The 27,338-nt window shown below is 55.8% G+C and overlaps 1 protein-coding gene across 1 annotated transcript; it reads left to right on the top strand.

Annotated features, from left to right (window-relative positions):
- The first annotated feature begins 4,971 nt into the window (after positions 1-4,971).
- Positions 4,972-13,133, top strand: LOC122895585 (cytochrome c oxidase assembly protein COX19). The gene is made up of 3 exons (XM_044233080.1): positions 4,972-5,127; positions 5,534-5,645; positions 10,221-13,133. Exons 1-3 carry the CDS (start codon positions 5,046-5,048, stop codon positions 10,303-10,305), a joined length of 279 nt encoding a protein of 92 aa, XP_044089015.1. The 5' UTR covers positions 4,972-5,045; the 3' UTR covers positions 10,306-13,133.
- Positions 13,134-27,338: the final 14,205 nt, after the last annotated feature.

Here is a 27,338-nt window from a genome sequence, read left to right as displayed (position 1 = left end):
AGTGGAATCACAGACCCTGAAGGGAAGGAGGCTGTGGAGATGAGCCAGAGCGAGGGTCTTGTTGGGGGTCCTGGGGGCTAGCCGGGCTGCCCCAGGGTCGCAGGGAGAGCCGTGTTGGACTCTGACCTCGGGAACGAATTTGATGAACTTGTGTTTTCAAGCTTCAAGAATGAGGGTTTGAACATCAAACCCTCATTAGAGGGTTAGAGGCCACAGCCTGTAACCTATGACCTGTGACCTAGCTTTTGAGTCACCTCAGGGGGGCCCTGAGGCTGCCCCAGGCCCAAGGGGAGGGGAACTGTATACAAGAGGGGCAAGGTTCTAGAAGAGTCTGTGGAAGACAGAGGTGGGGAGCACTTGTCCCATCTGCCCTCAGATTCGGCCCTCGTCCCCTGGGGATGGGCTCAGGGTCCCTCCTCCCCAAGGGTGTGGCCTCTTCTGTGTGTCTCTGGTCCTGGGGTCTCGATGCCATAGACCTCATTGACACTGATGGTGCTGGCCAGGCCTTGGGAAGCCCCCTCCCCGCCACCCCCAGGCCACCTCTCCTCCAGCTGCTCATCCAGGGCCCTTCCCCTCCTAGGCCCAAAACTGAAGCAGCAACAAGCGTCCCTCCCACAGGTCCCTTCCTCGGCAACTTCTAGAAAGGACTGCTGCCCCCCTGGCTGGCCCCTGCCCCCCCAGCACCGGGGAGGGGTCCTGCACAGGTCCCTGGTGGCCCCACCCCTCACCCCTGTGTGAGTCCTGAGGCTGCAGCCAAACCAAGAACCACAGCTGGGCCTCTGAAACTCCAGAAATACACCCATGGGCGGGACCAGAAGTCTGCACGGAGGTGTGGGCAGGCTGGCTCCCTGCGGGCTCTCGGGGAGGACCCGGCCTGCCGCTCTGGCCTCGCTCGCCATGGCCCACGGTGGTCTCACCTGGAGACCCTTGCCTTGCGTGCACAGACCGCTGAGCGTGTCCTCCATGGGTGCCACCTGTCCACGCCCCATAGCACCCAACGGGCTTTCTCTGCTGGAGGCATTCGTGTGACTGTTCATCCGTTCAGACAGACAACGGACACACACCCCGCTGGGGCTCCAGAGTCCACCAGGGGTCGTCTGTGAAGTGAGCCCCCTCCCCGCTAGGTGCCCCCGCCCCACTCATGCGTCCTCCCAGAGGCTCTTGGCATCTGCGTGTGCCTGTGTTTGCTGTGTTTGTAACTGTATTCACGCAGCTGGTGTCCAAGGGCGCCGCTGGACGAGTTCTCGTACGCACGCAGCCGCAGAGCCTTTGCCACATTCCAGACCGTGAGCATCCCGTCCGCCCTGAGTCTCCTCCTCCCTTTGTTCAATTGCCTTTTATTCTTTCAGTGACCATGTGGCCGGATCAGACCCCGGAAGGGTGCCTCGTCTCCTCTCCGCCATTATGTCTCAGTTGAAAACATTCCACTCAAAATACCTGCGTGCCCAGTTGCAAGGGATACACTGGGTAATATAGGTTCCCAGCACCAGAATCCCTCAGCCAAGGGGCTGCCCCTCATTAGATGCTGGCCAATTGTTCCCTCCGTGTCTGGCGGGGCATCATACTATTGTCCCACGGGCAGCCTGGATCTCCCCACCACCACCCCCGTGAAGGGCATCTGAAGGGCCCTTGCCTCATTGGCTCCCCACCCCTCCCCATGCTGATGCTGGGTCAGGGTCCATGGGCTTCCACTCTGCCCCCTCTCGTCTCTGCTCACCCCTCCAGTCAAGGGCAGCTCAACGATTTTCTCGGCATAAAGATCATCTTACAAACTTGAGACTCCTGAACATCGGGGCCCTGCCCACACCTTCTGGGCTCCAACCACGTATGGGGACTTTCTTTCATGCCTCATGGCTTCCGCACCCAACCTTTCTGTGCCATGTGGGACTCTTTGTAGGGGGAAAATAACCCCAAAGTGGCTGGAGTGTTGTACTGGGTGGAATGGCCTGCCTCCTTCCCAATTCATGTCTCCCTAGAACACCAGAATGGGCCCATATTTGGAAATGGAGTCTTTGGAGACGTAATCAAGTTTAGATTAGGATTAGGGTAGCCCTAAGTCCAGTGATGGATGTCCTTATAAAAGGTAGAAAAGTAGAGGACACAGACACAGAGAAATTCAGGGGAACTTGGAGTTCGAGAGGGAGGGTATGGCCCCAAGCAAGGAAGGTGGGGCCACCAGGAGCTGGACGAGGCAGGAAGGACGCCCCTCCCCAAGCGCCCCCAGAGAGAGCATGGCCCTGCCTGCCCTAGGTTCAGCCCTCTGGCCTCCCTGGTGGGAGAGAACATGTTCCTGCCCTCAAGCCAGACGTTCACATGTAGGAAACAGAAAAGCTGCAAGTGATTGTTTTTCCTGTAAAAATGCAAATCATTTCTGTCTGGCAGAAAAGATAATACCAAAGGTCACGGTTTATTGCCCCGTGAGCTATTAACTCATTGTAGGTCCAGTTTAGCAATGCGACTCCGGCAGCCTTACTGTTCCTCCGACCAGTTGTGGCTGTGTCGGGGTTGGGCGCCCTTCGCAGAACCAGCTTTGCCATCTGGCCAAACTCCTCCATCCTTGAGTGTTAAATGAAACTAACACATGTGCAGCTTCTATTTCTCTGAGAACCACGTTTTCATCCTTTTGAAAAATAGACTTTTGCAGCAGAATTATCAAAGTGGAATGATCTGCAATGTCTAGTTTCAGGCAAGGTTCGATCTAGGGGCTGTCTTCAAGCCGGAGTATCTCAGCCTGAGGTTGAGTGCCCCCAACTGATGCCAGTCAGGTCATCTCCACCAAGGCTGGCCCACGCTGCAAGTTCTTGGCAGAGCCAATGGTCTCTGTTTTACACCGCTGAGCTGGGGATGTTTGTTACACGGTGCTGGGTAGCTTGTACACTGGCTGCATCCCCTTGGACATGGTTCTCTCCATGAGAGGTGAGGGCTAAGTACCCCTGCCTAACCAGGTTCATCCTTCAAATGCTGAACTAACTGAACTCTGCCGTATGCCCAGCACTGTTCCAGAGGCCTCATGCCAACAGCCTGGCACTGAAGAGGGTTTCCAGAAACATCAGTTCTTCCCCCACTTCTTGTATCTGAGCACCGCAGATGGAAATCCTGTCCTCTTCCAGCCAAACATCTCATATAAAGCACTAATCATTTGCCAGGTACAGACGTGTCAATTAAAAGCTGTCTGTCACCTCTGGGTCAGCAGGCCTCCAATGCTTCATTGGTCCCTCAGGGCTGCTGGACGGAGAGGCTGCAGGCAACCTTGGGGGGCAGGGCTCTCCTCTTTACTGCTGAGTGGTATGATCTAGTCAAGTGGAAAAGTGCTATTTGCTGGGTAATAAAAGTGTCTTTTGTTCACTGCTCTGGAAACATATTAATGAATAACCCAGTACGTGGCCCCTGGTTCCAGCTGCCTAAAACGGTCATTTATTTGACAAGATCAAGGTGCAGTTTTCCTTTTGTAGTTTTTAGTGGCCCCAGAACACTAGGCTGACCAAGTCCTCAACAATGGCAATGGGCTTTCCCTGTGGACCCCCACCAGCCCTGGCAGCATCAGGGCCAGCTCCATGCCGGCCCTGGACACACAGCTGAATGCAGCCTCAGGCACAGAGACCCAGTGGTGAACACCGCAGAGGGGCAGGCATGCTGGGAGGGAGCTGGAGGCCTTCCAGAGACCTTGAGGAGGGGGCAGGCACTATTCTGCTCCTAGTCCTGACAGTAGAAGGAGGCACAGTGCTGGACCATGTCAGGAACTGGGGGTGGGGGAGGTGGGGAGCTGGTGAGCCCAGCTCTAGGGCCCAGTACGTGGTTGGCATTGGGGTGGCAGGGATGCAGGTTCACAGAGCACAGGTGCGCTGGGAGGGCAGGGATTCTCTTCCTCCGTCCAGATGAAATCCAGAGTCCCAGTTTGGGAAGGAGGGGTGGTTGCCCGGGGAACGGGGCTGGGAGGAGGCTCTGCATGGAAAGCTGGGGTCTCCACGAAGCCCTTTCGCTGTTGTTCTTGTTGCTGTGATAATAGTAATAAGTGACCGTCAGAACCCTAACTATTCCTGATGCTCTTAGAGTTCCTTATAGGTGAAGCCGCCCCCCTTGCCCCCCACGAATGCATAGCTGAAGACCTAACCCCCATCACCTTAGGTGACCTTTTTTGGAAATAGCGCCCTTGCAGATGTAATTAGTCACAATGAAGTCGTTAGGGTGCGCCCACCTAATCTGGCTGGTGTCCTTCCAAGCAGAGGACATATGGACACATACACACGGAGTGGGGGGGCCGGCACGGGAGGGTGAATGTAGAGATGGGGTGTGCGCAGGCGCTGAAGAGTCCTCGGACTGCCAATGACCAGGTGCAGCTGGGGCGCAGCCTGCAACCGGGTGTCCTCAGAGCCTTCGGGAGAAGCCAGCCCCACCAACAACGTCTGTCTCAGAAGTCGGGCCTCCAGAGCCCAGAGCAATCACACTTCTGTTGCTGGAGCTGCCCGGTGTGGGACGCTGTGTCGTGGTGGCCCTCGCTCCTTCCTGCTCAGCAGGTAGGCCCTGCGGACCCTTGGGGATGCAGAGGGGCCGCATAGCCTGCTGGGACCTTGCCAGCGCACCTGCTCTGGGCTTCCTGCGGGCTCAAGCTATGTGTCTTTGAGCTAACTGCGGAGCCTCTCTGGATTTCCGTCACCTCGTCATAAGATGACGGCTGGCCTCTACCAGTGGGTCTCGGCGAAGGTCCTACGGAAGGAGACTGCCAAGGACTGGACAAAGCCGCCGGATCAGGGCCTTTCTGAGCCCGGCTGGGGCGGGGCCTCTGGAGCGGGGGCGGAGCCCGGTCTGTAAGGGGTGGGGCCTGCGAGGCGGGGCGGGGCCTGTCGCGGCCCGGGGACTGGTCCCAGCGGCGGGGAGGGGCCTTCGAGGCGGGGGCGTGGCTTGAGGCGTAGGGGCGGGACACGGGGGCGGGGCGTGCCGCCCGCGCCCGCTCTCAGCTCGACTTGCTCCTCTCTCCCGCGGGGCCTGCTCGGCGCTCGGCCCGCCGTCCTGCGTACCGAGCGCGTCGCACTCTGAGGCTCGCCAACATGTCGACGGCGATGAATTTTGGGTCCAAGAGCTTCCAGCCGCGGCCCCCGGACAAGGGCAGCTTCCCTCTAGATCACTTCGGTGAGCGGCGGGCGCGGCGGGCCGTGGGTCCTGAGTGTCCGGTGGCGCCGCGCAGCCCCACGGCGCAGGTGGGGAAACCGAGCCCCGCGCGGGCGGGACAGGCCGGCGCCTAGCGGCTGGTGGGAGCGGGGCGTGGGGCAGACCCTCCGCGTCCGGGCACGCACTGCTGAGCGCCTGCGGTGTGGGGCCGGCATCCGGGTTCGCGGGGTCCCTCCGTGGAGGCCGGAGCGCCGAGAGCGGGTGACGCACTGTGTTGTCGACACCCACGTTTTCCTGTGGAACGTTCCAGACACGCCCCGAGGGAGAAACCGCCCCGCGGGAGCTCCCGGGGGCCGCCTCCCGGCATGTCCCGCGTGGCCTGACAGTTTTGCTTGAAGAGGAGATGGTGTTTTCCTTCTCGTTCCAGGTGAATGCAGAAGCTTCAAAGAGAAGTTCATGAAGTGTCTCCGGGACAATAAATTCGAAAACGCTTTGTGCAGAAAGGAGTCAAAAGCCTATTTAGAATGCAGAATGGAGAGGCAAGTACCTGGTGACATGTGTGACTTCTGGAAGCTTCCTCAGCTCCCGGAGCATTTCTTTCCTGGCAGCTCATCGCAGCAGGGCTCATTGAGGCTCGGGTCTTTCACAACAGTAGAATTGCTTGTCCCTGGGATTGAGGCCCGCCAGATTAAATGGTCCCAGAAGTTGTGCAGCAGCCCTGGGTACATTTCCGTGAGTGACAGCGTCATACCTGACAGCATTCCTCAGAGTATTTTCTTTACAGATTTGGGAGCTGCTGACCTGTCATTAAGGTTTCAGTACCGTCCCTCATGAAAATGCTGACCGAGCCAAAAGATTGTGGGTACACAGTTTTTTCTCTCACATTCTCAGATCATAAAAATGTTGTTCGGTGTAGTCTCAGCTGTGCTTAAAATGTGACAGGAGAGACAATAGGCCATTTCAGAAATGATGAAAGATGAAGGATTTGTTCTGTCTTGACCAGAATTCACCAGAGCTCACTTTTAAATAAAACAAAGGTTTGTAACTATGATCCGTTAAGATTTTATTTAAGAACTGTTCTAGTCCTTAGTGGGGAAAGGCAGGTAACATATAATTATTTTATTTTATTTTTTTTAAGATTTTATTTGTTTATTTGACAGACAGAGATCACAAGTAGACAGAGAGGCAGGCAGAGAGAGAGAGGGAAGCAGGCTCCCCGCTGAGCAGAGAGCCCGATGCGGGACTCGATCCCAGGACCCTGAGATCATGACCTGAGCCGAAGGCAGCGGCTTAACCCACTGAGCCACCCAGCCGCCCCCGGTAACATATAATTATATAGTGGGAGTGGGAACTTTTATTTGTGATTTTTAAGCCCTTCATTAGCTCATTAAGGAATCCAGTCTTCACTCAGCTTTGTGTGAAGATAGGTTGACATAAGCCAATCCAGTTGGAGCCCCATTTCCACTTTCCCATAACAAACTCAGACATTGGCCTCAGGGCAAAATCTCTTGTTTCTCAGGCCCACAGGTTTATGGAGGGCTTTCTGTAGACATGTAAGGCCCTCACTCTGTCTCTGGAGTCGTTCAGGCTCACAAGGGCTTAGATTTGACAGCAGATCCCCCTGAGTCCAGTTCTCACCATCTTTAAGTAGCACAATCCTGGGATCATGTGTTCACATTACTGTCTTTTAATTAACACATCTTTTAAAGATGGGAACTAAGTAAATTTTTTCTTGGAGCTACTACATTTGGAGACAGTCTGAAGTTGGTCTCTGTCAGCGTGAGGGTGTGAGCCGGTCATCCACCCGTCTGAGGCTTGCATTAATCATCCCTGTGCGCGCCAGAGGACCCAGCATACACAGGTTGCTGCCCCTGCTGGGAGCTGTTCCGGAATTGGGCTGCCTGGGTCCCCAGAGAAGCTCCTGGCTTGCCAGGTGAAGGACCAGCAGAAGGGCCCTGTCTTTTCTCCGAATTTGACCCAGGGAGTGAGCTGCCTGCTCTCCGTGTGTCCATGCCTTGCTCAACACAGCTGGAGACTGGCCTCCCCTGAGGCCTGCTGAGGTTGTTGGGGACGGAGGGAGGCAGCTGGCTACTCTGTGGGTTCCATTATTTCAGGTGGCTTCCCTGGCTGGTCAGGCAACATTAAGATAAATGTAAAGGGTGCATGTGTGTTTCTGACTTGGTCAATGATTTCGGCCTAAGACTTTCAGATGGTTTTTTGTTTTTTGTTTTTTAAAGATTTTATTTATTTAACACAGAGACAGAAATCACAAGTAGGCAGAGAGGCAGATGGAATGAGAGAGGGATGCAGGCTCCCTGCTGAGCAGGGAGCCCGATGTGGGGCTCGATCCCAGGACCCTGAGACCATGACCCGAGCCAAAGGCAGAGGCTTAACCCACTGAGCCACCCAGGCACCCCTTTTCCCTTTTGTGCTGAAATCTTACCTGTTCTTGTCTCTCTATGTATCTTTGTAAAAAAACTGCACCATGACAAGTTTTTAAAGCTGCCTCTTGGGACGCCTGGGCGGCTCAGGGGGTTAAGGGGCTGCCTTTGGGTCAGGTCATGATCCCAGGGTCCTGGGATTGAGTCCCACATCAGGCTCCTTGCTCAGCGGGGAGCCTGCTTCTCTCTCTGTCTGCCTCTGTCTCTTTCTCTCTGACAAACAGATAAATAAATCTTTTTAAAATAAATAAGTAAAGTTGTCTCTTGAGGCCTCGGCCTATTGTAGCCAGATGTGGAAGTTTGTGAGCTGTTGTAGCTGCGGGCCACATTTTCTCACGGGAAGAACTGTCTGGGGTTACCAACAACAAATACATGTATGATCTGTGATCTCAAGGCTCTGTAATTATTTCATTTTGATTCCTGTGCCGTGGGGTGGGCCTCTGGGATCACGCAGCCGCTTCCCAGAGTGCAGGTTGGCGTGAAGGCCAGGCCTCCCAGAAATCCGGCTGCCCTAAATCACGCGCTTAATGCTGCCTCAGTCTCTAAAGGATTGGACTGGAAGTGGGATGTTGTCTTCAGTCTCTTCCCTTATGCTAAAAGGAGGCATTGAAGTCATCCTTTGGGATTTAGAACTTGCTAAATGTTCTATTTGTTGTTTTTAAGGATCTTTCCAAGGAGCTGGATTTTGTGAAGATTTAGATTTGGAGAAAGAATATCTTGATCTGTGTCTTACTTGGTTTCTGTTTTTTTCTTCCTGATTACTTCTTTGTGCTGCTAAACTCGCAGGTCCTTCCTGTCCTGATGGCATGTCGGGAGGAGCACCACTCGCCCCCGTGTGCCACCAGCCCACCTCACCTTCCGTAGCGGGTAGTTGGACATGGGTGTCGCCAGGCTCGGTCAGGGCATGGACAGGCTGCATTCCTTCTGGAGGCTCCGGGGCAGAGTTCCCGTGACCATGCTCCTTGGCTTGTAGCCCTCTGCCCTCTCGAAGCTGGCATGGGGTATCTCTGACCCTTCCTCGCTTCTTGTCTGTCTGTCATTTTAAGGGTTCACGTGATGAGGTTGAGTCCTGGGTCACCTCACTTCAGAATCAGCCAGTTAGTGACTGTACTTCCACCTGTGGCCCGAGCCCGAGGGTGACACGGGCTTCAGCAATAAGGGTGTCATCTGGGGGGTCGTTGCTCTGCTGATCACAGTGCGAGAGACCTCAGTTTTAAGAACTATTGGCCAGATGTCCTCTTTTGATAAGATGTGGTGAAAGTTTATCATTGTTTTCCCCATTTGCGTTTAAGGAGTGGCACATGCGTTCCATGCTATAGATTTAGTGTGCTCTAGATTAAATTCTACGGACTGAGGTTTGCAGTTCTGGGGACATTTTCCTGAGGGATAAGTGACACTCCTTGTGAAGTTTGGCTAGAGATCATCTCTCTGCAAGGCGTTGTGTTTCTGCAGAAGCGTGGCCTGCTCTCCCTGGGGCCCTGCAGAACCTGCAGAAAGTGGGTCGTCTGAGCAGGTGACTTGGACGGGCCGTGGTGCCCAGCATGTGGCTGAGCACGAGGCTGGGTGCACAGGCTCTGCGGTGGGGGCCGGGACATCGTGTGTGAAGTGATGGTGGGCTTTGTGCTGGCTGAGCCCGGTGGTTCCTGTGGGGACATGCTGCTGCCCCCTTTCCACCCCCAGCAGGCAGGACAGATGCCTCTGAGAGTTGGGGTCAACCCACCACCCCTGACCCCCAAAACAAAACAGAATAAAAGCTAGGCCTCCCTTTGCCTGGAGCATGGTGGCGGGAAGCCAGACGTGGGGACACTACTGAGTTCAGCAGGGGCTCTGTGCCGGGCATCTCCGTCTTCATGGCCCTGACTTCTGTGGACGTGGTGGGAGGCTAGCATATGGCTGGTCATAGGGAGGGGCTAGGAGCAGGGCATGGCTGCTGGCCAGCTATGGGGCCATGCAGGGCCTGGGGCAGGAGCGAGAGGATGGCAGAGCTTACGCACCACGCATCTGGGTGTTCCTGAGCTATGAGTAAAGCTAACACATGGTGACCATGGACAGCGCAATTCTCCTTACATGCAGACTCTTTTCGATAAATGCAGTAGAGTCCTGGAAATATGTTTCTTCCTTGTGTTTTTCTTATTAGCGCTTTTGTTTTCTCTGGGTTATGTCTTGCTAGGATACACTTATGTTATAGCTAAGGTTTCTGGTCAGCGGTAGGTTGTCGGTCCTTAAGCTTTTGGGGAGTCAGGAGTTGTGGATGGATCCTTGACCACACGGGTGGTTGGTGCCCCTCACTCCTGCATTGTACAGGGTCGGTTGTACCACATAAAGTCTGTCCTGGCCTGTCCGCACCTTGTCCAGGGTGTCTTCACAGGGACCTGGAGGTCAGGCGTCTGCTTCTATTGTGCCCTTGGGGAGCCTCACGGTGGTCTGCCCACTTCCTTTGGGTCCTGGCTGCGCCCTGTGCGTGGGGAGCTCTGTGCACTGGTTGCCAGCGGCTGTCCCTCTGGGGTCCAGAGGCGCAGGCATCAATCAGCCTGGAGGAGGAGGGCGCAGACGGTGACCCAGATGCACCGGTGTCCCTGGCTGCGGGCAGCCCCCCAGACACTGGTTGGGCGGGATGGGAGTGAAAGCACAGGCCCGTCAGACAGTGTTCTTCGTTTTCTTCCCTTCTTGTAGGCAGCTGATGGCACAGGAGCCCCTGGAAAAGCTGGGATTTGGAGATTTGATTGATGGAAAACCAGAGGCAAAAACTAACTCGTGATGGAAAAAGACCACCGGCTGCCCGGCCTTCTGGGATGGAGCACATTGTGCGACCTTGTCAGCTGACAGCTTAGGGTCAGGTCCTGTGATGGAGAGGTTCCAGAATGCCCTCCTTGACATAAAGAGCTCATCCCAATGTTTCCCAGGTTGTTTTGAAAACTTAACTATTACTTTTAAATCTCATTTTCCCCCAAGAGTGTTAGGTTTTATCTTTACATTGCATGTGGCAGAGTTCCTAAGGAGACCCGTGGCAGGTGGGAGGTTGGAGTGTGGCGTCATGCCCACCTGGCAAGGGGACACGTGGCCTGGGGGACATGGTGACTCCACGGCGCTGGCGTGCTGAGTGCTCGCAGCTTCGGGCTCCACGGAGATACAGGTGCTGTCAGAAACCACTCCCAGGCAGAAACGGTTTCCTTGTGCTTTTGGGCACCAGTTCACTTCCTGTTTTTCTAAACAAAACATGAACCTGGGAAGGAGAGCGCGTCTGGCCTTTGACATATTTGACCTAGTGATGTTTCCAGTCGTGCCTGAACACCAAGTACCTTTTAACCAAAGGCTCGTTTTATGACCTATACAGATTGTGTTTATAAAACTAATAACAATAACAGTGACCGTGTATTGTAACTGAGAAACGAAGTGTCGGGACACTCGTAGCTAGCCTCATGCATGTGGTCTCCAGCGTCTCCCTCTGAAAGCACACCCGTATGGTCCTGCGGTGTCACCTTCTCCAGGGCTACCCCCAGAATTGCCTGCAGTCACTTAAACCTCACGTGCGCCCTAACCCAGCCAGGGTTTCCAGGCAGCTTCGCTACGTGGCCAGGGTTCTGATGCCCGTGCAGAATGCTGCGTGTGTGGATCTGAGCCCAGCGCTGCCCTCACTGCCTCCTGGCCAGCCAGCTTTGGTCCCAGTGTGGCTAATGGAAGACGGTGGAGACATCCCCTCTTGGACAGTGACCCCGAGAGGGACTGCCAGCCATGACCCATGCCTGGGCTCCCGAAAGTCCCCACTCCTCAGCCATGCGTGGTAGAGGTGTGGCCGTGTCCCAGTCTCTGCCTTCAGGTCCCTCTGATTTCAGCCCATCCGCGGTGGGTGCCTCTTGGCTTAGACTGTCCCTGGAGTAAGTCCCTCCCGCACTTGGTGCCGTTGCCACGGTGCCGACTCCGCCCCGTGTACCCGTGAGTGGTTAGCTCCTCCTGCTCCTGTCCGCTGTTTGTCACCGTCGCGTATTTGGGCTCTGTCTTACGCCGTCATTGTGCTACAGACTTTTTCATGTTAGCGTCCAGTTGCTAAGGTGCCTGGGCTTTTAACGCCAAACTGAGCCATGAAACTAGTTTGTGTCTGCTAACCGTCCAGAATTGCATACGCACAAGGTCGTTTATGTGGTATTGTTTATAATTATGGAATGCTGAAGTGACCCAGATGCCCACAAGTATGATCTTTTGGTGAACCATGGCTCTTTTGGGGGGCCGTGCAGGGAGTCTGAACTGACACGGGCTGGCCTCCTACCACAGGCACGCTGTATATAAGAAAGGCAGACTCTAGAAGCATCTGTAGTGACATTAACAAGGAAGACAGGAAGCTAGAAGTATCTGCACATTTGTGCAAACACAAAATTGAGGAAGGACAGAGCAGACGCTAAGGAGGATGGTGGCTGGCGTGTCATGAAGCCCTGACTCTGAGCGAAATTCCTGTTCTCTGTGCTCAGAGATGACATGACTGTGGGGCACCCAGCATCAGCTGCGGTGGGGTGGGGACAACAAGACTGTTACGTTGTCTGGCCCGCTCTGAAAGCCAATGTTTTAGGACTAGAGAATTAGGGAGCACGGAAAGCCGGGGCCTCAGGGGTCCCTTTTGTGTCACAGATAAGGTGGCTGCACAGAGAGACGTACTTTAATGTGTGCGTGCATCTGTGTGCACCTGCCAGCCCTGAGTGCCTGGGGGCCTGGAGTGGTGACCCCTGCAGCAGGTGCTCACCCTTTCCCTGTCCCGGGCTGGAGCGCTCCTCCTGATGGCTGGAAGCAGGCTCCCAGAGGAAAAGCTGGTGCCCGGGCCAGAGTGGGAAATCCAACCTGAGCCTTAACCATTTGTGGCAGAAAGCAAGGAATTGCTGGAAATAGGATGGGGGCTTGTTGGAAGAATATAGGCCCCCTCCAGGGAGCTACATCCGGGTCAGTTGGAACAACAGAATATTGTTTTGGGTTATAGTCTTCAGAATCAGTGACTCTGCACAAGTCCATGCTGATATAAATCACTAATGGGGTTAAGCTGTGGGCAGGGGAGGGACAGTGGGTGGTGGTCTGCCCAGCACAGAAGTGACAGGTTGGGGACAAAAGTCACAGCACAGTGGCAGGGGTAGAGACGAGAACCGGCTGGGAGCTCAGAGCCGGGCCGAGTGTGGTGTGAAACCTGGGGACTGTCCTGGGGCTTCCCCTCAGGGTGTGGTAGAGATGACAGTGCACACTCGGTGGCCTACCCATGGCTAGCGCCCCCCTCTGATGCCCTCCTCGGTGTTCCTACTTCACTAGTGAGCAGATGCCAGACTATACACATTCTGTAGAGTGAAGACCGGTGCTTTTCATGGGTATCAGGGTCCAGAGAAAGGAGGGCTCCGGGGAGATGGACGGACTGCCACACAGGTCCCAGGCCGGGAAGGACAGTGGCGGGCAGCTGCTGGGGTGTGGCGGTCTGCAGCCTGGTTACCAGAATGCTGGGATTTTTCTATGATTATGTTATGGTGGCATTTGGGGAAGCTGGATATGAACTCTCCTGTTTTTGCACATTTTTGGAAATCTAAAATTATTTGCATTAAATTGTGTGGTTGAACTTTGTGCGTGTGTGGTTGAGTAAATTCTCGTTGTCAGGTGTATCCCGTGGACTTCGAGGCAGGTGATGTGACAAATGGTTTCGGCAAGTGGGGGAGGAAGCGTGGGAGGAGAGGTCCGAAAGCAGCCCCAGTTGTGCAGACAGCTGAGCTCTTTACAAAGGGACAGTGGCTTCCCAGTGTGATCTTTGATTTTCCACATCTGAGTTGCTGGCCGTACGGCATGTAGGGCGCAGATGTCCTGTTCATACCGACGCGCCTGCTCCTTCGGCCCTGCTCCTGTAAAGCGCCCGCACACTTGTCGCAGGAAGTCAATAGCGGTATTCAGTGGCCCAGAGACACCTTCCAGAATGCTTTCCAAGTGTTCTCACGCGGGAGATAGGCCAGGGAACCTGGGCCCCCCTCAGAGGAGTCCCTTAGTCTGCTTCCCTCCAGCCCCTGGGGGGTGGGGCGTGCTCCGGGTGCAGCGCCGGGATTCCCTTCGCCCAGCTATCCCACTGTCAAGAGCAAGACGGCCTCTTCTCTCCGTGAAGCCTCTTTTCTCCGTGAAGCGTCCTGTGCTTGCTTAGGTCACCTCAGAGCCAGTGGCGTAAACAGGACAGATTTACGATCTTATGTCATAAACAGACCCACGAGGCTGCGTTTCTGTGGGGGCTCTGGCCGGAGTCGTCTTCCTTGTCTTTCCAGCTTCTGGAGGCACTCCCCGTTCCTCAGCCCGGGACCCATCGTCCAGGACAGCGTCCTCTCTGTCCTGACCTGTCCCTCCCATCTCGTCCCTGACTCTGATGCTCTGCCTCCTCACCAGAACCCTCCTGATGACACTGCCTACCCAGATAATCCGGGGTCACCTGCCAGCCCAACATCCTTAACCTGATCACCCCCTGGCAAGTCCGATTCACAGGGTCAGCCAGGGACAGTGATGTGGACTCTGCCAACCACACTAGCCGTGGTGTGAGGGGGACACAGAAGCATCGGGCCTGGATGGGGCTCGGGTCCGAGCTCTGGACCGGGAGCAGCTCCTGCGTGCCCGTGCCCAGGAGACATGCTGTCATACGGCTGTGGGGCTTTGCCTCGTGAACCGCAGCAACCCGCCACAGACCGAGTTTTCTCAGGCCTGGGTTTAAAGGCCTTTAAAGGCTGGGTTTAAAGGCTTAAAAGATTTCTTCTGAAATCTTTGGCAGACAACAGAGAACGGGTATGTGCTTGGTAAACAGCATTCGGTTGGAGCCAGCCACTGCAAGTAGGACGTGATCCCATTCCCGCCACGTGTTCCTCTCTAGACAGTTCGTGATGTTATGGATATGAGAGCAGTGTCTGGGATCCAGGGCAGGAAACGTTCTCGATTCACGTGCAGTTGACAGAGTCGTGTGTATCATTTTTATAGAAACAAATTGTTAGTTTAAGAACTCACTGTGTGAAGTTATTTTGTATCACCTGTAAGTCACTGTGACTGTGATTTTACATTGTCCTTAAGTAGCTTGGTTGGTTTTTCCTGGTGGAACCTCACTGGTTTTGTGGCTGCATGCAGTTGTGCAAAGCACTGAGGGCGGCCAGGGGCGGGGGCCAGTAGCTGCTCACGGTGGCTTTGCGGGCTCTTTGAGGGAGGGGTGTGGCAGTCTGCTTGGGTCTCCTCTTTGGAGGCGGGGACCCTCAAGCCTCTCGGAATGAGGGCTACTCTCTGTGCTGCTGGCTTCACGCCGGTCTTACTGGGAAAGAATGAGCTGTCTGTGCCTGTCATTCCAGCCACCAGCCGTTTGGATTCAGTCTTTCAGCGAGATTATTTATGGGCGAGAAAGCAAGAGATTTTATTATTGCAAGGGACGTCAGAGAACTTTTTATCAGGCCACAGAAATGACTGTGTGGACGTGAGTAAAATTACCAGCCTCCAGTCTACAGGAGAGGAATCAGATTCACCGTGGCCTATGCGCAGAGGATGAGCAGGTCATGGTTGGTGCCTGGCTGGCCATCCGGTCTGGCCTGGAACCCAACAGCAGCTCTGTCTGCAGAGAGGCCATGCAGATTCACATGCGGCCCAGGCCAGAGACAGACTGGAGGGATAGGATCACAGCCTGGCCTCCCGCCTCCTGGCTCTGACTGCTCGTCACCAGGGGCATCCGGTCCCAGGGTGGGCTGGGGGCCGGGGAGCTGTGCCCAGCCACTTCTCAGGAGTCCCGCTGGAATGGCTCGGGCCCTTACACACTCACTTCGTGTGGAGCCTTCCCTCCTCCTCCTGGTGGACTCCCCTGATTCTTCCAGGCCAGGCCTGTGTCCCCTCCGAGAGCAGCCCACAGGGAGGGGGTGGGAGGCGCCTGTCGTCGTGGGAGCAGTTGGGTGTGTGGACACAGCCCGAGGCCACACCAGCAGGGCTGAGGGTGTCTGCGAGACCAGGAGAAACCAGGAGAATGACATATCTCTGAAATAGTGCTTGTGCATGCTTGTTATCTCTTTTTTTAAAGATATTATTTATTTGAGAAAAGAGGGAGCATGAGCTGGGGGGAGGGGCACAGGGAGAAGCAGGCTCCCTGCTGAGCATGGAGCCTCATATGGCTGGATCCCAGGACCCCGGGATCATGACCCGAGCGAAAGGCAGACGCTTAACAACGGAGCCACCCAGGCGCCCAGTTTCTTTTTTTTAGACTTTTTATTGGGATATAATTCACATGCCATAAATTCACTTTGGAAAGAGTACAGTTCACAGAGTTGTGCAAACATCTCTAGATTTTTAAGTAAACTCCACCCCCAGTGTGGGGCTTGAACTCACGACCCTGAGATCGAGAGTTGCACGCTCCACAGACTGAGCCAGGCAGGCGCCCCACTGTCTGCTCGGTTTCTAATCATTTTCCCTTTTTCTTCTTCAACTCAGAAGGTAGCCAACAGAATCCCCGGAAAGCTGTGGATTTACCGCTGAGCCCTGGACGGGAGGAGGTGCAGGGGTGAGAGCGGGAGAGTACCTTGTTTGCGAGGCTGCCCCCCAATTCTGGGCTGTCTCGGGGTTTGGGCCAGCCTCTTCCCCACATTCCAATGAAATCCCAGAGTCATATGACCGTTTCAAAGCCTTTGCACACATTCTGCACCTTCTTTGCTTGGGGTGGGCCTCTGTCCCCTCCCCTGAGTTTGGGGTTAGAGGCCGCTGAGCTCTGAGGAACCCCAAGTGAGTCCCCTTGGGGACCCCACATCAAGAGGGTGGGGAGCAAGAGGAGGGACGTATGCCTGCAGCGCCCCCCCCCAATAGCTGCACCTGGAGTCCTGGATGGACAGAGGGTGTCTGGACCAAAGCGCCCACAGCGAGCGCTGACACGGGAGCGCTGAACAGCAAGTGAGATCCAGCCTAGGTCACTGGAGGGGAAGGAGGTGGAAGAGGAAGTTACCTGGGCGCACAGGAAGTGCGAGGCAGGGGATGTTCCTGCAGAGCTGACCCTGGCACCCGAGCCACTGTGTTCCGGCAGGGTGGGCTTCCCTGGCCATGACATGGGGGAGCAGGAGCTCCCAGGCCTGGACTCTGCTGTGTTACTGGTGTAGGTTTTACCTGCTGTTCTGCTGAATAGCAGAGGAGAGCCCTGCCTGGGGGACACTCAGCTTCTCTGTACCCCAAGGTGCAAGGGGAAACGGTTCTCTTGGGCACTGGGGGTGGAGCAAGACCTAGGGATGGAAGTGGGGACTGTAGGTGTGGGATCCAGGAGGTTCGTGGTGGGCAGGTAGTGTTGGAAGGACAACGGGTCCTGGACAGGTGTGGGGGACACCCCCAGGGGAGCATCTTTTCTCCAGGCATGTCCTGGAGCTGAGGGACGGACTTTTCTGAAGGTGCTAGTGTGGTTTCCACTTTGGGGCTTTTAGGGTTGGTCCGTGGGGTCCGGTGGCTATGTCCCCCGACCCTTATTACAAAAGCCCAGTAATTTGGGACAGGGGTGAGGGCCAACCACTCTGAGGAAGCCAACTCTCCCTTCCCATTGACATGAAATGGTCAGTGGCATCTCGATGAATATGGTGGCATGGCGGCCCCTGCTGGACAATACTGGCACCGCAGTGCTTGACAAGGGTCCCCTAGAGGGGACTCTGCCAGGTTCTCCAGGAACTGCAGATAGGACCAGGGCTGGGTATCCCTCAGGCCCCAGGTCTTCCTGACCTGGTGGCCAGGCTGGGGGCTTGGGGGCTTAGAAATAAGGGGGGCTTCAGCTGCCGCCACCGCCCCTGTGCCAACTTCCCCGTTCATGTCAGGGCAGCACAGAGCTGGTGCGTGCTGTGGGCCTGGCACCACAGGGAGTCAGTGATGGGTGGCAAGGGGTTCACTGCCTGCACCCCCAAACTGTGCCTAAGGGTAGAGGCTACAAGGGGTAGAAATGGGATCTGGGAGCGGCAGGAGCCGCCCCCCCTCCCAAGAGAAGATGCCACTGGTGACAAGAGGGTCACTATGAACAAGGAGCCTCCCGGCCCCTGGGACCGAGTGCTTAGATGTGGGTGTCTGCCCAGGGCTGTGGGGTGCCAAAGTACGTAGCCTTGTGGCCCCTGCTCCTCCAGGCTCCTCTCTGTCTCTCCCTCTCTCCCACTGTTGTGCCAGTTAGCCTTTTCTGGGCTGCAGGCCACCCCAAACTTAGCTTCAAACTGCAGCATTATATGGGACTGGTTGCTGCATCTGAGGGTACTCACTGCATGGGCATGGCTGGGACTTGAGCTGTGAGGCTTCATCTTGGGACATGAGGGAGGTTATCAGGGATGGGCAGGGGCAACACCGTCTCTCTGAGTTCTCTCCGCATGGTCTCTGCAGTGGGGTGGCTGGGAGTCAGGCTTTGTACCTGGCAGCTCAGGCTCCCAAGGAGAGACTGAGGGATTGGGGTAGAAAGAGAGAGCAACACAGAGTGTGTACCAAGTGGAAGTCACATCCTTTTATGATCCAGCCTAAGAAGTCTGCAGCCGTCCTTCACTGGTTGGAGCAATCACAACCCCCACTGAGACTTTTTTAAAGATTTTATTCATTGGGGCACCTGGGTGACTCAGTGGATTAAGCCTCTGCCTTCAGCTCAAGTCATGATCCCAGGGTCCTGGGATCAAGCCCCACATGGGGCTCTCTGCTCAGCAGGGAGCCTGCTTCTCCCTCTCTTTCTGCCTACTTGTGATCTGTCAAATAAATAAAATCTTTAAAAAATATTTATCTAGAGAGGGAGGGGAAGAAAGAGAGAGTGAGCACCTGAGGGAGGAGCAGAGGGAGAAGGAGGGGGAAAGAATCTCAAGCAGACTCTATGCTGAGCATGGAGCCTGGCATGGGGGTCCATCTTACAGCCCTGAGGTCATGACCTGAGCCCAGACCAAGAGTTGGAAGCTCACCTGACTGAGCCACCCAGGTGCCTCAACCCCCACTGAGATTTAAGGTGAGAATATAGATCCCACATCTCAGTGGAAAGTGGGAGCAATGTCAGTCACATTATAGATGACCGTGTAGGAGGGAAGACATGAATGGATGACAGAAGGATGGATAGATGTTGGCTGAATAGATAGATGGGTGGATGAATGGATAGGCAGATAGATGATAAATGATGGATGGATAGGTGGATGGGTGGGTGGATAGAGGATAGAAGGATGGACAAATAGATGATGGGTAGATGATGGATAGATACAGATGCATGGGTGGATAGCTAGATGATGAATGGATAGACGATGGATGGATGGATAGGTGGATTTGAAGGAATGGGTGGGTAGATGAAAGACAGGTGATGACTGGGTAGTTGGATAGATGGGTAAATGATAGGAGTTAGATAGAAGGGTGGGTAGATAGATGGATGGATAGATGAATGAATGGGGAGAGGATAGATGGATGGATAAATAGATGATGGGTGGGTAGATGATTGATTATGGGTAGATAGGTAATGGATAAGTAGATGATGGATAGGTGGGTGGATGGATAGATGATAGATTATTGATGGGTAGATGGATGATGGATGGATGGGTGGATGGATGGATGGTTGGGTGGTTAGATGATGGATGGATGGGTGGGTGGATGATGGATGGATGGGTGGGTGGATGGATGGGTTGATTGATAATGGATAGGTGGGTGGATGAATGGATAGAGGGTAGATGGATAGAAGGTAGATGGATGAATAAATGATGGATGGGTAAATAATGGATAGGTGGGTGGATGGATGGGTAAATAACTAAATAATGGATAGACAATGGAAAGATGGATGATAGATGATGATGGATAATGTATGGGTAGGTGGATGGATGGGTAGAGAGGTAGATGAATAGATGGATGGGTGGATGGGTGGATAGTATATAGATGACGGATGGATAGATAATGGGAGGGTGGGTGAATGGATGGGTAGATAGATGGATACATGAATAGGCGAGTGGATGGGCAGATAATGGTGGGATAGGTGGATGGATAGGTAGATGATAGACTGAAGATGGATGATGGGTGGATGAGAGGTAATGGTTGGATAGGTGGGTGGATGGATGAATAGATGATAGAGATAGATGATAGATGGATGACAGATACAGTGTACAGATGGGTGGATGGGTAGATGGAAGAATGGATGGTTGGATGGGGGATAGGCGAGGGACCTCCTTTGAGAAATGCAAGTCCTGTCTCAAATGCCTGGTCCCTTTGCACCTGTCTGAGGCCTGTCATGATGTGTTGGTTCATAGACTCTGTTCATGGCAGATGGGCTCAGTGTGTGGCGCTGATAAACTGTGATGTACTTTCACACCTTCCTTCCTGTGCTTCGTGAGGCGGCAAGGCTTCTTTACCACCTTGTCTGGGGTGTGTGGGGTCCCTTGTGCTCAACCCTGTCCTTAGGCCTGTCTTCTGGTCCTGGAGAGAAGCCTTTAAGGTGTGTGACCCCGTGCCTCCCACCTCAGTCTCCCCATCCTCTAAGGGGTGTGATGTTAGTCTTGTGTGGGGCTGCTGAGGGGTGGGAGGCAGGACCCTTTCATTCAGCCCACTCAGCGCAGGGGCCACGATGTCAGACACAAGAAACATGGAGAGCCGTTCTGTTCTCACTGGAACACAAGGGAAAACCCTTCATGTCTGAGAGCTATAGATAAGTGTCACATAAGTAGAATCATACACGTGTCTTTTTGTGACCGGTTTATTTCACTGAGTATTGAGTGTTTTTTTAAGCATCTATTTATTTAGAGAGGGTGCACGAGCCAGGAGAGAGGCAGAGGGAAAGGGAGAGAGACCATTACCAAGGAGACCCTATGCCCAGCGTGGAGCCTGAAGTGGGACCCGATCCCACGACCCTGAGGTCATAACCTGAACTGAAACCAGGGGTCAGACGCTCAACTGACCGAGCCTCCCAGGTGCCCTGAGGATCACCTTTCAGGGATCACCAGGCTGTGGTGTATGTTGGTGCCTTGCTTCTCTGTGGCTCAGGACTGCTCTGCTGTGTGGGCGACACTGGGGCTGCGTCCACCTTTGGCTGCTGTGAACAACGTGAACATCCACATACAAGTTACTGTGTCAGTGTGTTTGCATTTTGGTGGGGTCTGTACCTGATGGGGCACTTTCTGGGTCACTTGGGAACACTGTGTTGAGCTGCCGGGGGACCCAGCGGAATGTTCACACAGCGGCTGTGCGTTTTCCATCCCCTATACCCAGAGGATGGGGGTTTGAGGCCCCCCAACCCCGCCGCTCTTTTTCCTGGTACCGAGCTGCAGCTGTCCACATGCGTACATGTGAGCATGTATATGCATGCGTGTGAAATGTGTGCACGTACGTGCACATGTGCCTGTGTGCATGCGTGCATGTGTGTTTCAGGGGGAGTCGGACGGTAGCGGTTCAATTTGCAGCTCTCTGAGTGCTGGTGGTACCGACCGTCTCCCGTGCACCCTGGCCCTCGTAGTCTTCCTTTGAGGAATGTCTGCTCAGATCGCTTTCTTGTGGCTTCGCTGGGTCACTTGCCTGGTTTATTATTGACTTGTAAGCATTCTCTCTAAGTGGATTTGTGGAGTTCTTTTGCATCACTTTGCACGGGAACTTAAGATGCACTGCTGAGTGTTGTTGCTGGAGGGGGACAGCGTCGGGGAACGTGAGCAAGCCCTGTGGCCTCTAGTGGGTCTCACCCTTCTCCCCACACTGCGTGCTGAAATGGCTGCATGAGGCCACCAGCCCCAGAGGACCTTGCACGCTGGGCCTGCCCTGGCCCTGTGGGGGTGGCTGCCAGAGAGGCCTTGGGCACAGCGTGGGGCCCACACCCTTGCCAGCACTCTCCTGGCCGGAGAGCCTCCCGCTCCTCTGCCCCTTCCTTATGCCGTTGCTCTTTGAAAGACCAAGCAAAACATGTGTTCAGATGCCCCAACGCTGGCGAAGCAAACCACAGCTCCCACCCCACATCATCTGAGGGGCTCCCCTGGAGACCCCCCAGCTTCCAAGGGGGGTTCTGGGCCAGTGCCACTCCCGACAGGGACGTGGAGAGCATCAGTGGCCGGAACTTGCTCCCCCAGCCTTGCGGGGCTGTGACCACCACGCCTCTGGCTGTAGGGCAGCAGGGTGCCCCGCATCTCAGCCCTTCTCCTGCGAGGAAGTTCCAAGCCCCTCAGGTCATCTTTCTTCTGGTTTTTCTGTGTTTCTCTGGGTAAGGAAGCCAGTGAGCCTTTCTCCTGAGGGTGGGGCTGCAGGAGTTGCTTGGGGCAAGGCAGGCTTCAGAACGGGAACTGTCCCCAGCCACACCAGGAAGCTGTCCCTCGTGGTCAGGCATGTGGCTGTGTACATTCAGTGGTCTGCTTGCAGCCTCTGCCCTCGGGGACTGGCTCACTGGGCATCATGCATAAGTCCCTGGGCCTCCCCATCCTGGGGGTTCTATTGGGGGCTTTCCCCACAGCTGACCCTTGGGCCCAGCGCCGAAGCAAGGGTCCCCCAGGGGTCTGGCATGGAGCAGGCCCATGGAGGACAGAGGGTAAAGGCACTAGGATGTGGCCGCCATGCCTGGAGAGGGCCGGGATGGGGGTGTAAGGCCCTGGGAGGGTTCCGGGCCCGGTCCTGGTTCCTGCTCTGCTCACAGCTCTCTCAGTGCCAGTCTGGGAGCTGCTGGCTGAGCTCTGAGGTGCTGTGTCTGCAGGGGGACAGAGACTGGGGTCTGCCCCCCCCATTATGCCAGGGTCAGGGCTAAGAGGGCCTATACCTGCAGGGCCTGTACCAGGTGTGCCAGGTGGGGGCTAGCATGGTATGGACATGTCTGTGCTGGCAGCTGGAGGCTCCTGTTTCCTCCCCTGCTGGCTGGCCGGCCTCTCCAAACTGCTGAGGGCTGTGCATGGAGCAGGTGCTCAGTGAATAGCTTTGAAGGGCTGAGGCTGCCACCTGGTCCTGGAGAAGGAAGGGCCCAGGTGCCCAGAAAGATGGTGCCATGTCAACCAAAGACCACATGCACTTGCCCAGTTCCTCCTGTGTGCCTGGGGCCAGGTGGGACCAGGGATGGCTGGGATTGGCCTTCACTCTGGCCACCTCCCTCAGCCTGGGTGTGTCCTCTCCCCTGTCCTGGGCAGGTGTGCCAACCCCACCTGCTTTACAGAATTTCCTCCAGAATCCGGAGACAGTAGGTGTCTGGGCAGAAGAAGGGTTAGCAGACATAGGCGGCTGGTGGCCAGCACCCCTCGGGGCTTCTGGTGTCCAAGGAAAGGGGCCACTTCTTTGCGGACAGTGGACACCGGAAGTACCCAGGCCTCTTGCTGCTTCCTTGTCTGAGCTTGTCCTCTCCACCAGCTGTCTACTCCGCAGCTTCCCCACTGTCCTGCCTCACTCACCCCTTTCCTAAGAGCTCTCCCCTGCCTTCTGCATGGCCCTCCCTGTGGCCGGGTCACCTGGGCTCCTTTCCCCAGCTCAGTCCGTCGGGGGGTCCTGCCAGCTGCAACCTCCCCACACTCTGGGGGCTCCAGTCCCTGTCTCCAGCCCTCTGCTTCTGTGCCCATGATCCCCCAAGCGGACTGCTCCCTGATGGTCCGTGAGCTTTGGTGATGCCACCATCCCCAGGGCCTCCCGTGGGCTACAGAGTCCTGAGTGCACCTTTCCCCATGTGCATATCCTCCACATCCAGATGAGCACAGCTGTCTCCCTGGGGTCGTCGGTCTCAGGCCTGCCTTTCTCAGACAGCTTCCCATGGATCCCCAAGGGCAGACATAGAGTCGCTCTCCTTACTCCCCACACCCTCGGCACAGGGGTCAGCCCCCCCAAACTGTCAGGACCCTTGGGTCTGCCTTGAGACCCTCCAGCACTTCCCCTAAAGCCCCAGGCCCCTGTGCTCGTCGGCCTGAAATGCCTTCCTGTAGCTGGCTCACACTCACCCTGGGAAGCCCTGCCGACCCCTGTTCACCAATACTGGCTCGCCTTCCCTGCCCCCTCCAGCTAACACAGGTGATGGCTGATCTCTTTCTCCTCTTTGGAGGCAGGGCCTGCCCTAGGGGGCCCCTAGCCAGGCTGGGGCACACAGACACCTGCTGCCCCTGGCCCTTCTCGAGGCCTACCCTTCCCCATCAGCCGCTGGAGGGAGGACGAAGAGGTGGGACCAAGAGGGGGTCCCACAGGAAGGCACAACCCCGGGATGGGCTACAGGCCAGTGTTGTAGGTGGGAAGCTGGGGGCCCCAAGGAGGCTGTATGGAGGGGGCATCCTGGATTTGTTTTGGCTTCAAGGGGAAGAAAATGTGCCCAGACTGGGCCTGGGGTCTCTAAAGCTATTGGACCCCCAGCCCCTTTTTTCTTATCTCACCCCAAGTTAGATTGCTCCAGACAGCCTGGACCCTCCCCACTGTTGGCAGGAGGCAGAGGGAGGGAAGAGAGGCTGGGGGTCCCCACGTAGTGGGCAGCTGTGGCAGCCCAGGCACCCACCAGCCAGCTGTCAGTTTCCTGACTTTGTTGTACAAAAGGAGCTGAGAAAACCAATGTCAAACTGTGTTCCTTTGCTTAGGAGGCTTTGAACTGCAGATCTTTGTTCCCTCCCAGTTCCAGGTCAATGAAGGTGCCTCCTGGAGGCGCTGAGGGCAGGGGCTGGCCCCCTGTGGTTCCTTGGCTACAGACACATCTCTCCCCACCCCTTCGTCAGTCACATGGCATTCTCCCCGCATGTTTGTTTGTGTCCAAACAAACATGCAGGGAGAACATGCGGGGTCCCTTTTATAAGGACACAGTGATGGAGCAGGGCCCACCCCATGACCTTGACTTGACTTGCTCCCTTGCAAAGACCCTGTTCCCAGAGAAGGCCACATTCACCCTCCCAGGGATAGGGGTTGGGAGGCAATTAACCCCAGCATAAGCCAGCAAACACAGTAGTGCACCGTGGAGACACTTCCGGCCCTGGGTGGGGAGCACTGTCCTTCAGGACCCTTCATTTCAGGGTTACTGCCCCCTGGGCACCTCGGGGGCCCTCCTGGCCTCTCTGACCTCTACACCTGGCCCGCCCTTTAGCCCCAGAGCAAACCTCACTGGCTGCTTGGAGGTTCCTTGGCCAGATGCCCTGCTCTCAAAGCATCCCTGTGCCCCCTTCGCCTCCGGGAGCCTTTGGTTCTCTGTCCTGTCTCCCTGGCTGGGCCACAGGGTCTCTGTCCAGTGCCCACTGACAAGGCCAGTTCTCCAATGCGGGTCTCGATGACAAGGCCTGAGTTGGGAGCCCAGAGCATCCCGGCAGCTTCCCAGCCCACCTCACTCCTCTGAGCTGCAAGCCAGCAAGGATCAGGCTCCCTCTGCTTCCAGCCGCCTCAGCGGCATCCTCTCTGGGACTGGAAACATGGGAGAGGCTGGACAGAGACCAGGTGCCATTCTGCTGCTGTGAAGCCAGTCGCATCCAGAAGGCTTGCTGGGAGATCCCCGGTGTTCATATTGGTGCCTGCTTTGGAGATCTTAGAAATCTGGTTGGTAGAGTGAAAACACCTAGTTTATAGAAAGAAATTGGTTGAGAGGTGGTTTTCTTTTATATTCTTGTCAAGGGGGTGTTAGAACATGACATGCTCTGGGCCTGAATATCTCAAAATGCTGGGCTGGGAGCTCTGGGTTCCATGGACAAAGTCCTGACACTGGTTTGGGGTCTCTTTCCTCATCTGGGGTTTTCTGCCTGGATGGTTGGGGAGGGCTTCAAGGAGGAGGTGGCAACAACCTGTGTGTATCAGCGGGGTGGGGAGCCTGGCAGTGCCCCCATCATTGACCTTTGGAAAATGGCTTCTCTGTCAGGCTGAGGGCAGGGTTCATCCCCTCCAAGAGGCTCAGGGCTGGCCTTGATTCCCGGAAGCCTCTGTTCACTCCGCTCCTTCCCTGGGAGAACCTGCCCCTGCTAGTGCCAAGGCGCTGCCCTGCTGGCTCTGGGCCAGGGCGCTGTCTCACCTTGCCAGCCGACTAGCTGTGCTGTGGGCACAGGAGCAGGCCGACCCAGCCCAACAGGAGCTCAGCGTCTGTTTTGTATGGCTCAGTGCTCCTGGGCAGGTGGGCACCAGGTCTTGCTGGGCCCCCCTCCCAGGCCCAGAAGATGATTGAGTAACTGGGATTCAGGGGCCTTTGTCTCAGCCTTGCAAAACCAGGGACAGCTGGCAGAGGGAGCAGGGGTTGTGAGCAGGTGGGCAAGGGCAGTCAGGGAGCCCATGCCGACCCCGTGTTTCCAAACACCGGCCCCAGTCTGGTTCTGGCCCAGCCCAGGCTGTGTTGTCACTGTCTGGATCCTGAAGGTGCCACCCCCTTGCCGGGAAGCCCAGGACAGGGGCTGTAGCTCCGGCTCTTGCCTCTTTTGGGGATTCTGGTTTCACATCCTGACTTCTCTTTTCTCACCCCCTGCCCCCGCCCCCTGGGGATGTCATCACCTCCTCAGTCAGAAGGGAAGACAGAGATGGCAGAGGACCCACCCTGGCAGGCTGTGGCCGTCTGCTCATGTGGTTCCCTCCTGCAGGAAGCCGGGTCCACACCTGCTCTTCCCCGAGACCTCTCTGCGGCCCCTCTGCGGGTCCATGCTCCTCTCTGCCCTCTCTGGGCAACCTTCCCAGTGTGCGTCTCTTTTTCTGGTTCCGCGTTTACCCCAGTCCCAACATGTGGAACCCATGTGTGGCTTTGGGCCACTGATTGGATTGCTCTGTACCTCAGTTTCCCCATAAAATGGGAGTTAAATGAGAAAGTCCATTGAGGGCTTTAATCTGATGCCTAGTTAACTAGTTAGTAGCTGTAACTTGTCATTAACATCTTTGTTAAGCAACGTTCTCCTCGTGTATGCTGGGTGGCAGGCTCCAAGTCTGGCACAGGGGCCCAGAGGAGAAAACGCCGTCTGTCTTTGCTCAGAAGGCTCCAGTCTGATGGCAGAGAGAGACGTGTGGCCAGCTGAGCACAGCGCACCACAGCCCCGCTGACTTAGCAGAGAAGAGCAGCGTGCTGCATTCTGCTGGCCTGATGGACGAGGCCCGGAAGCTCTGTATCCCCCGAGCTGACTGCGGTCCGGGGAGAGGCACCTGGCGGGACAAGGCTGCTGCCAACGGCAGCGCCGTTCCCCGTGTTCCGGAGGGGCTCCTTTGTGATGAGAATCCACTCTAACAGTCATGGAAATACTGGCGGTGGGCGAGGGGAGGGGTCGTATGGCTGTGACCCTGACCCACTGAAAACACCCTAAATGCTCCTCTGCCCGTGGCCGGGTGCACACGTCATGGGTCAGCTGAGTAGAACACAGTCACTGAAAGAGAAGGAGGTCTGTATGTATGGACTTGGAAGATATGTAAGGTCTTATTAAGTGAAAATCAACCAAAAAACCAAACCAAAACAAAAAGCACCCCAAATCCAGTGGCAGGTCAGAAGGATTGGGGACTCCCCTGGTGTTCCCACAGGTGAGGACCGTTCTGGAAGGAGGCAGAGGGATGGTTCACAGAGCTTGGCTTGGAATTGGCTGGGATGGGGATAGAGAGAAACTGTAATTCTTTAATGGGATGCTTAATTTCAATCGTGTAGATCATTGGATCCATAGTTTAAGAAGATGGGAAGAATTCGGGAAAGTGCAGAGGCAGGCAGAGGAAGGGACACCCATTACCTGTCCCCTCTGTCTCTCTCCTCTCTCACTCCTGGGTCCCTGCCTCCTGACATGGTGGGGCTTTATTCCTGGCATGGGGACCCCACTGTGGTGTCCCTCCTGTGGCCGCTGGGGCCTGCTGGCCATCTCCTCCCTGGGGCAGGGATGGTGTGAGCGGGCACCCCTTCCCTCAGCCCGTGGGCCTACCGCGGCCTGATTGGCAGACAGTAGGTGTCCAGGTGTTGCTCCCTACCCCCAGGAG

This window comes from Neovison vison, chromosome 14, assembly GCF_020171115.1.
Source record: "Neovison vison isolate M4711 chromosome 14, ASM_NN_V1, whole genome shotgun sequence".
NCBI classification, from domain to species: domain Eukaryota; kingdom Metazoa; phylum Chordata; class Mammalia; order Carnivora; family Mustelidae; genus Neogale; species Neogale vison.
The sequence above is the reverse complement of the archived record's forward strand: the minus strand, read 5'-3'. Positions and strand labels throughout refer to the sequence as shown.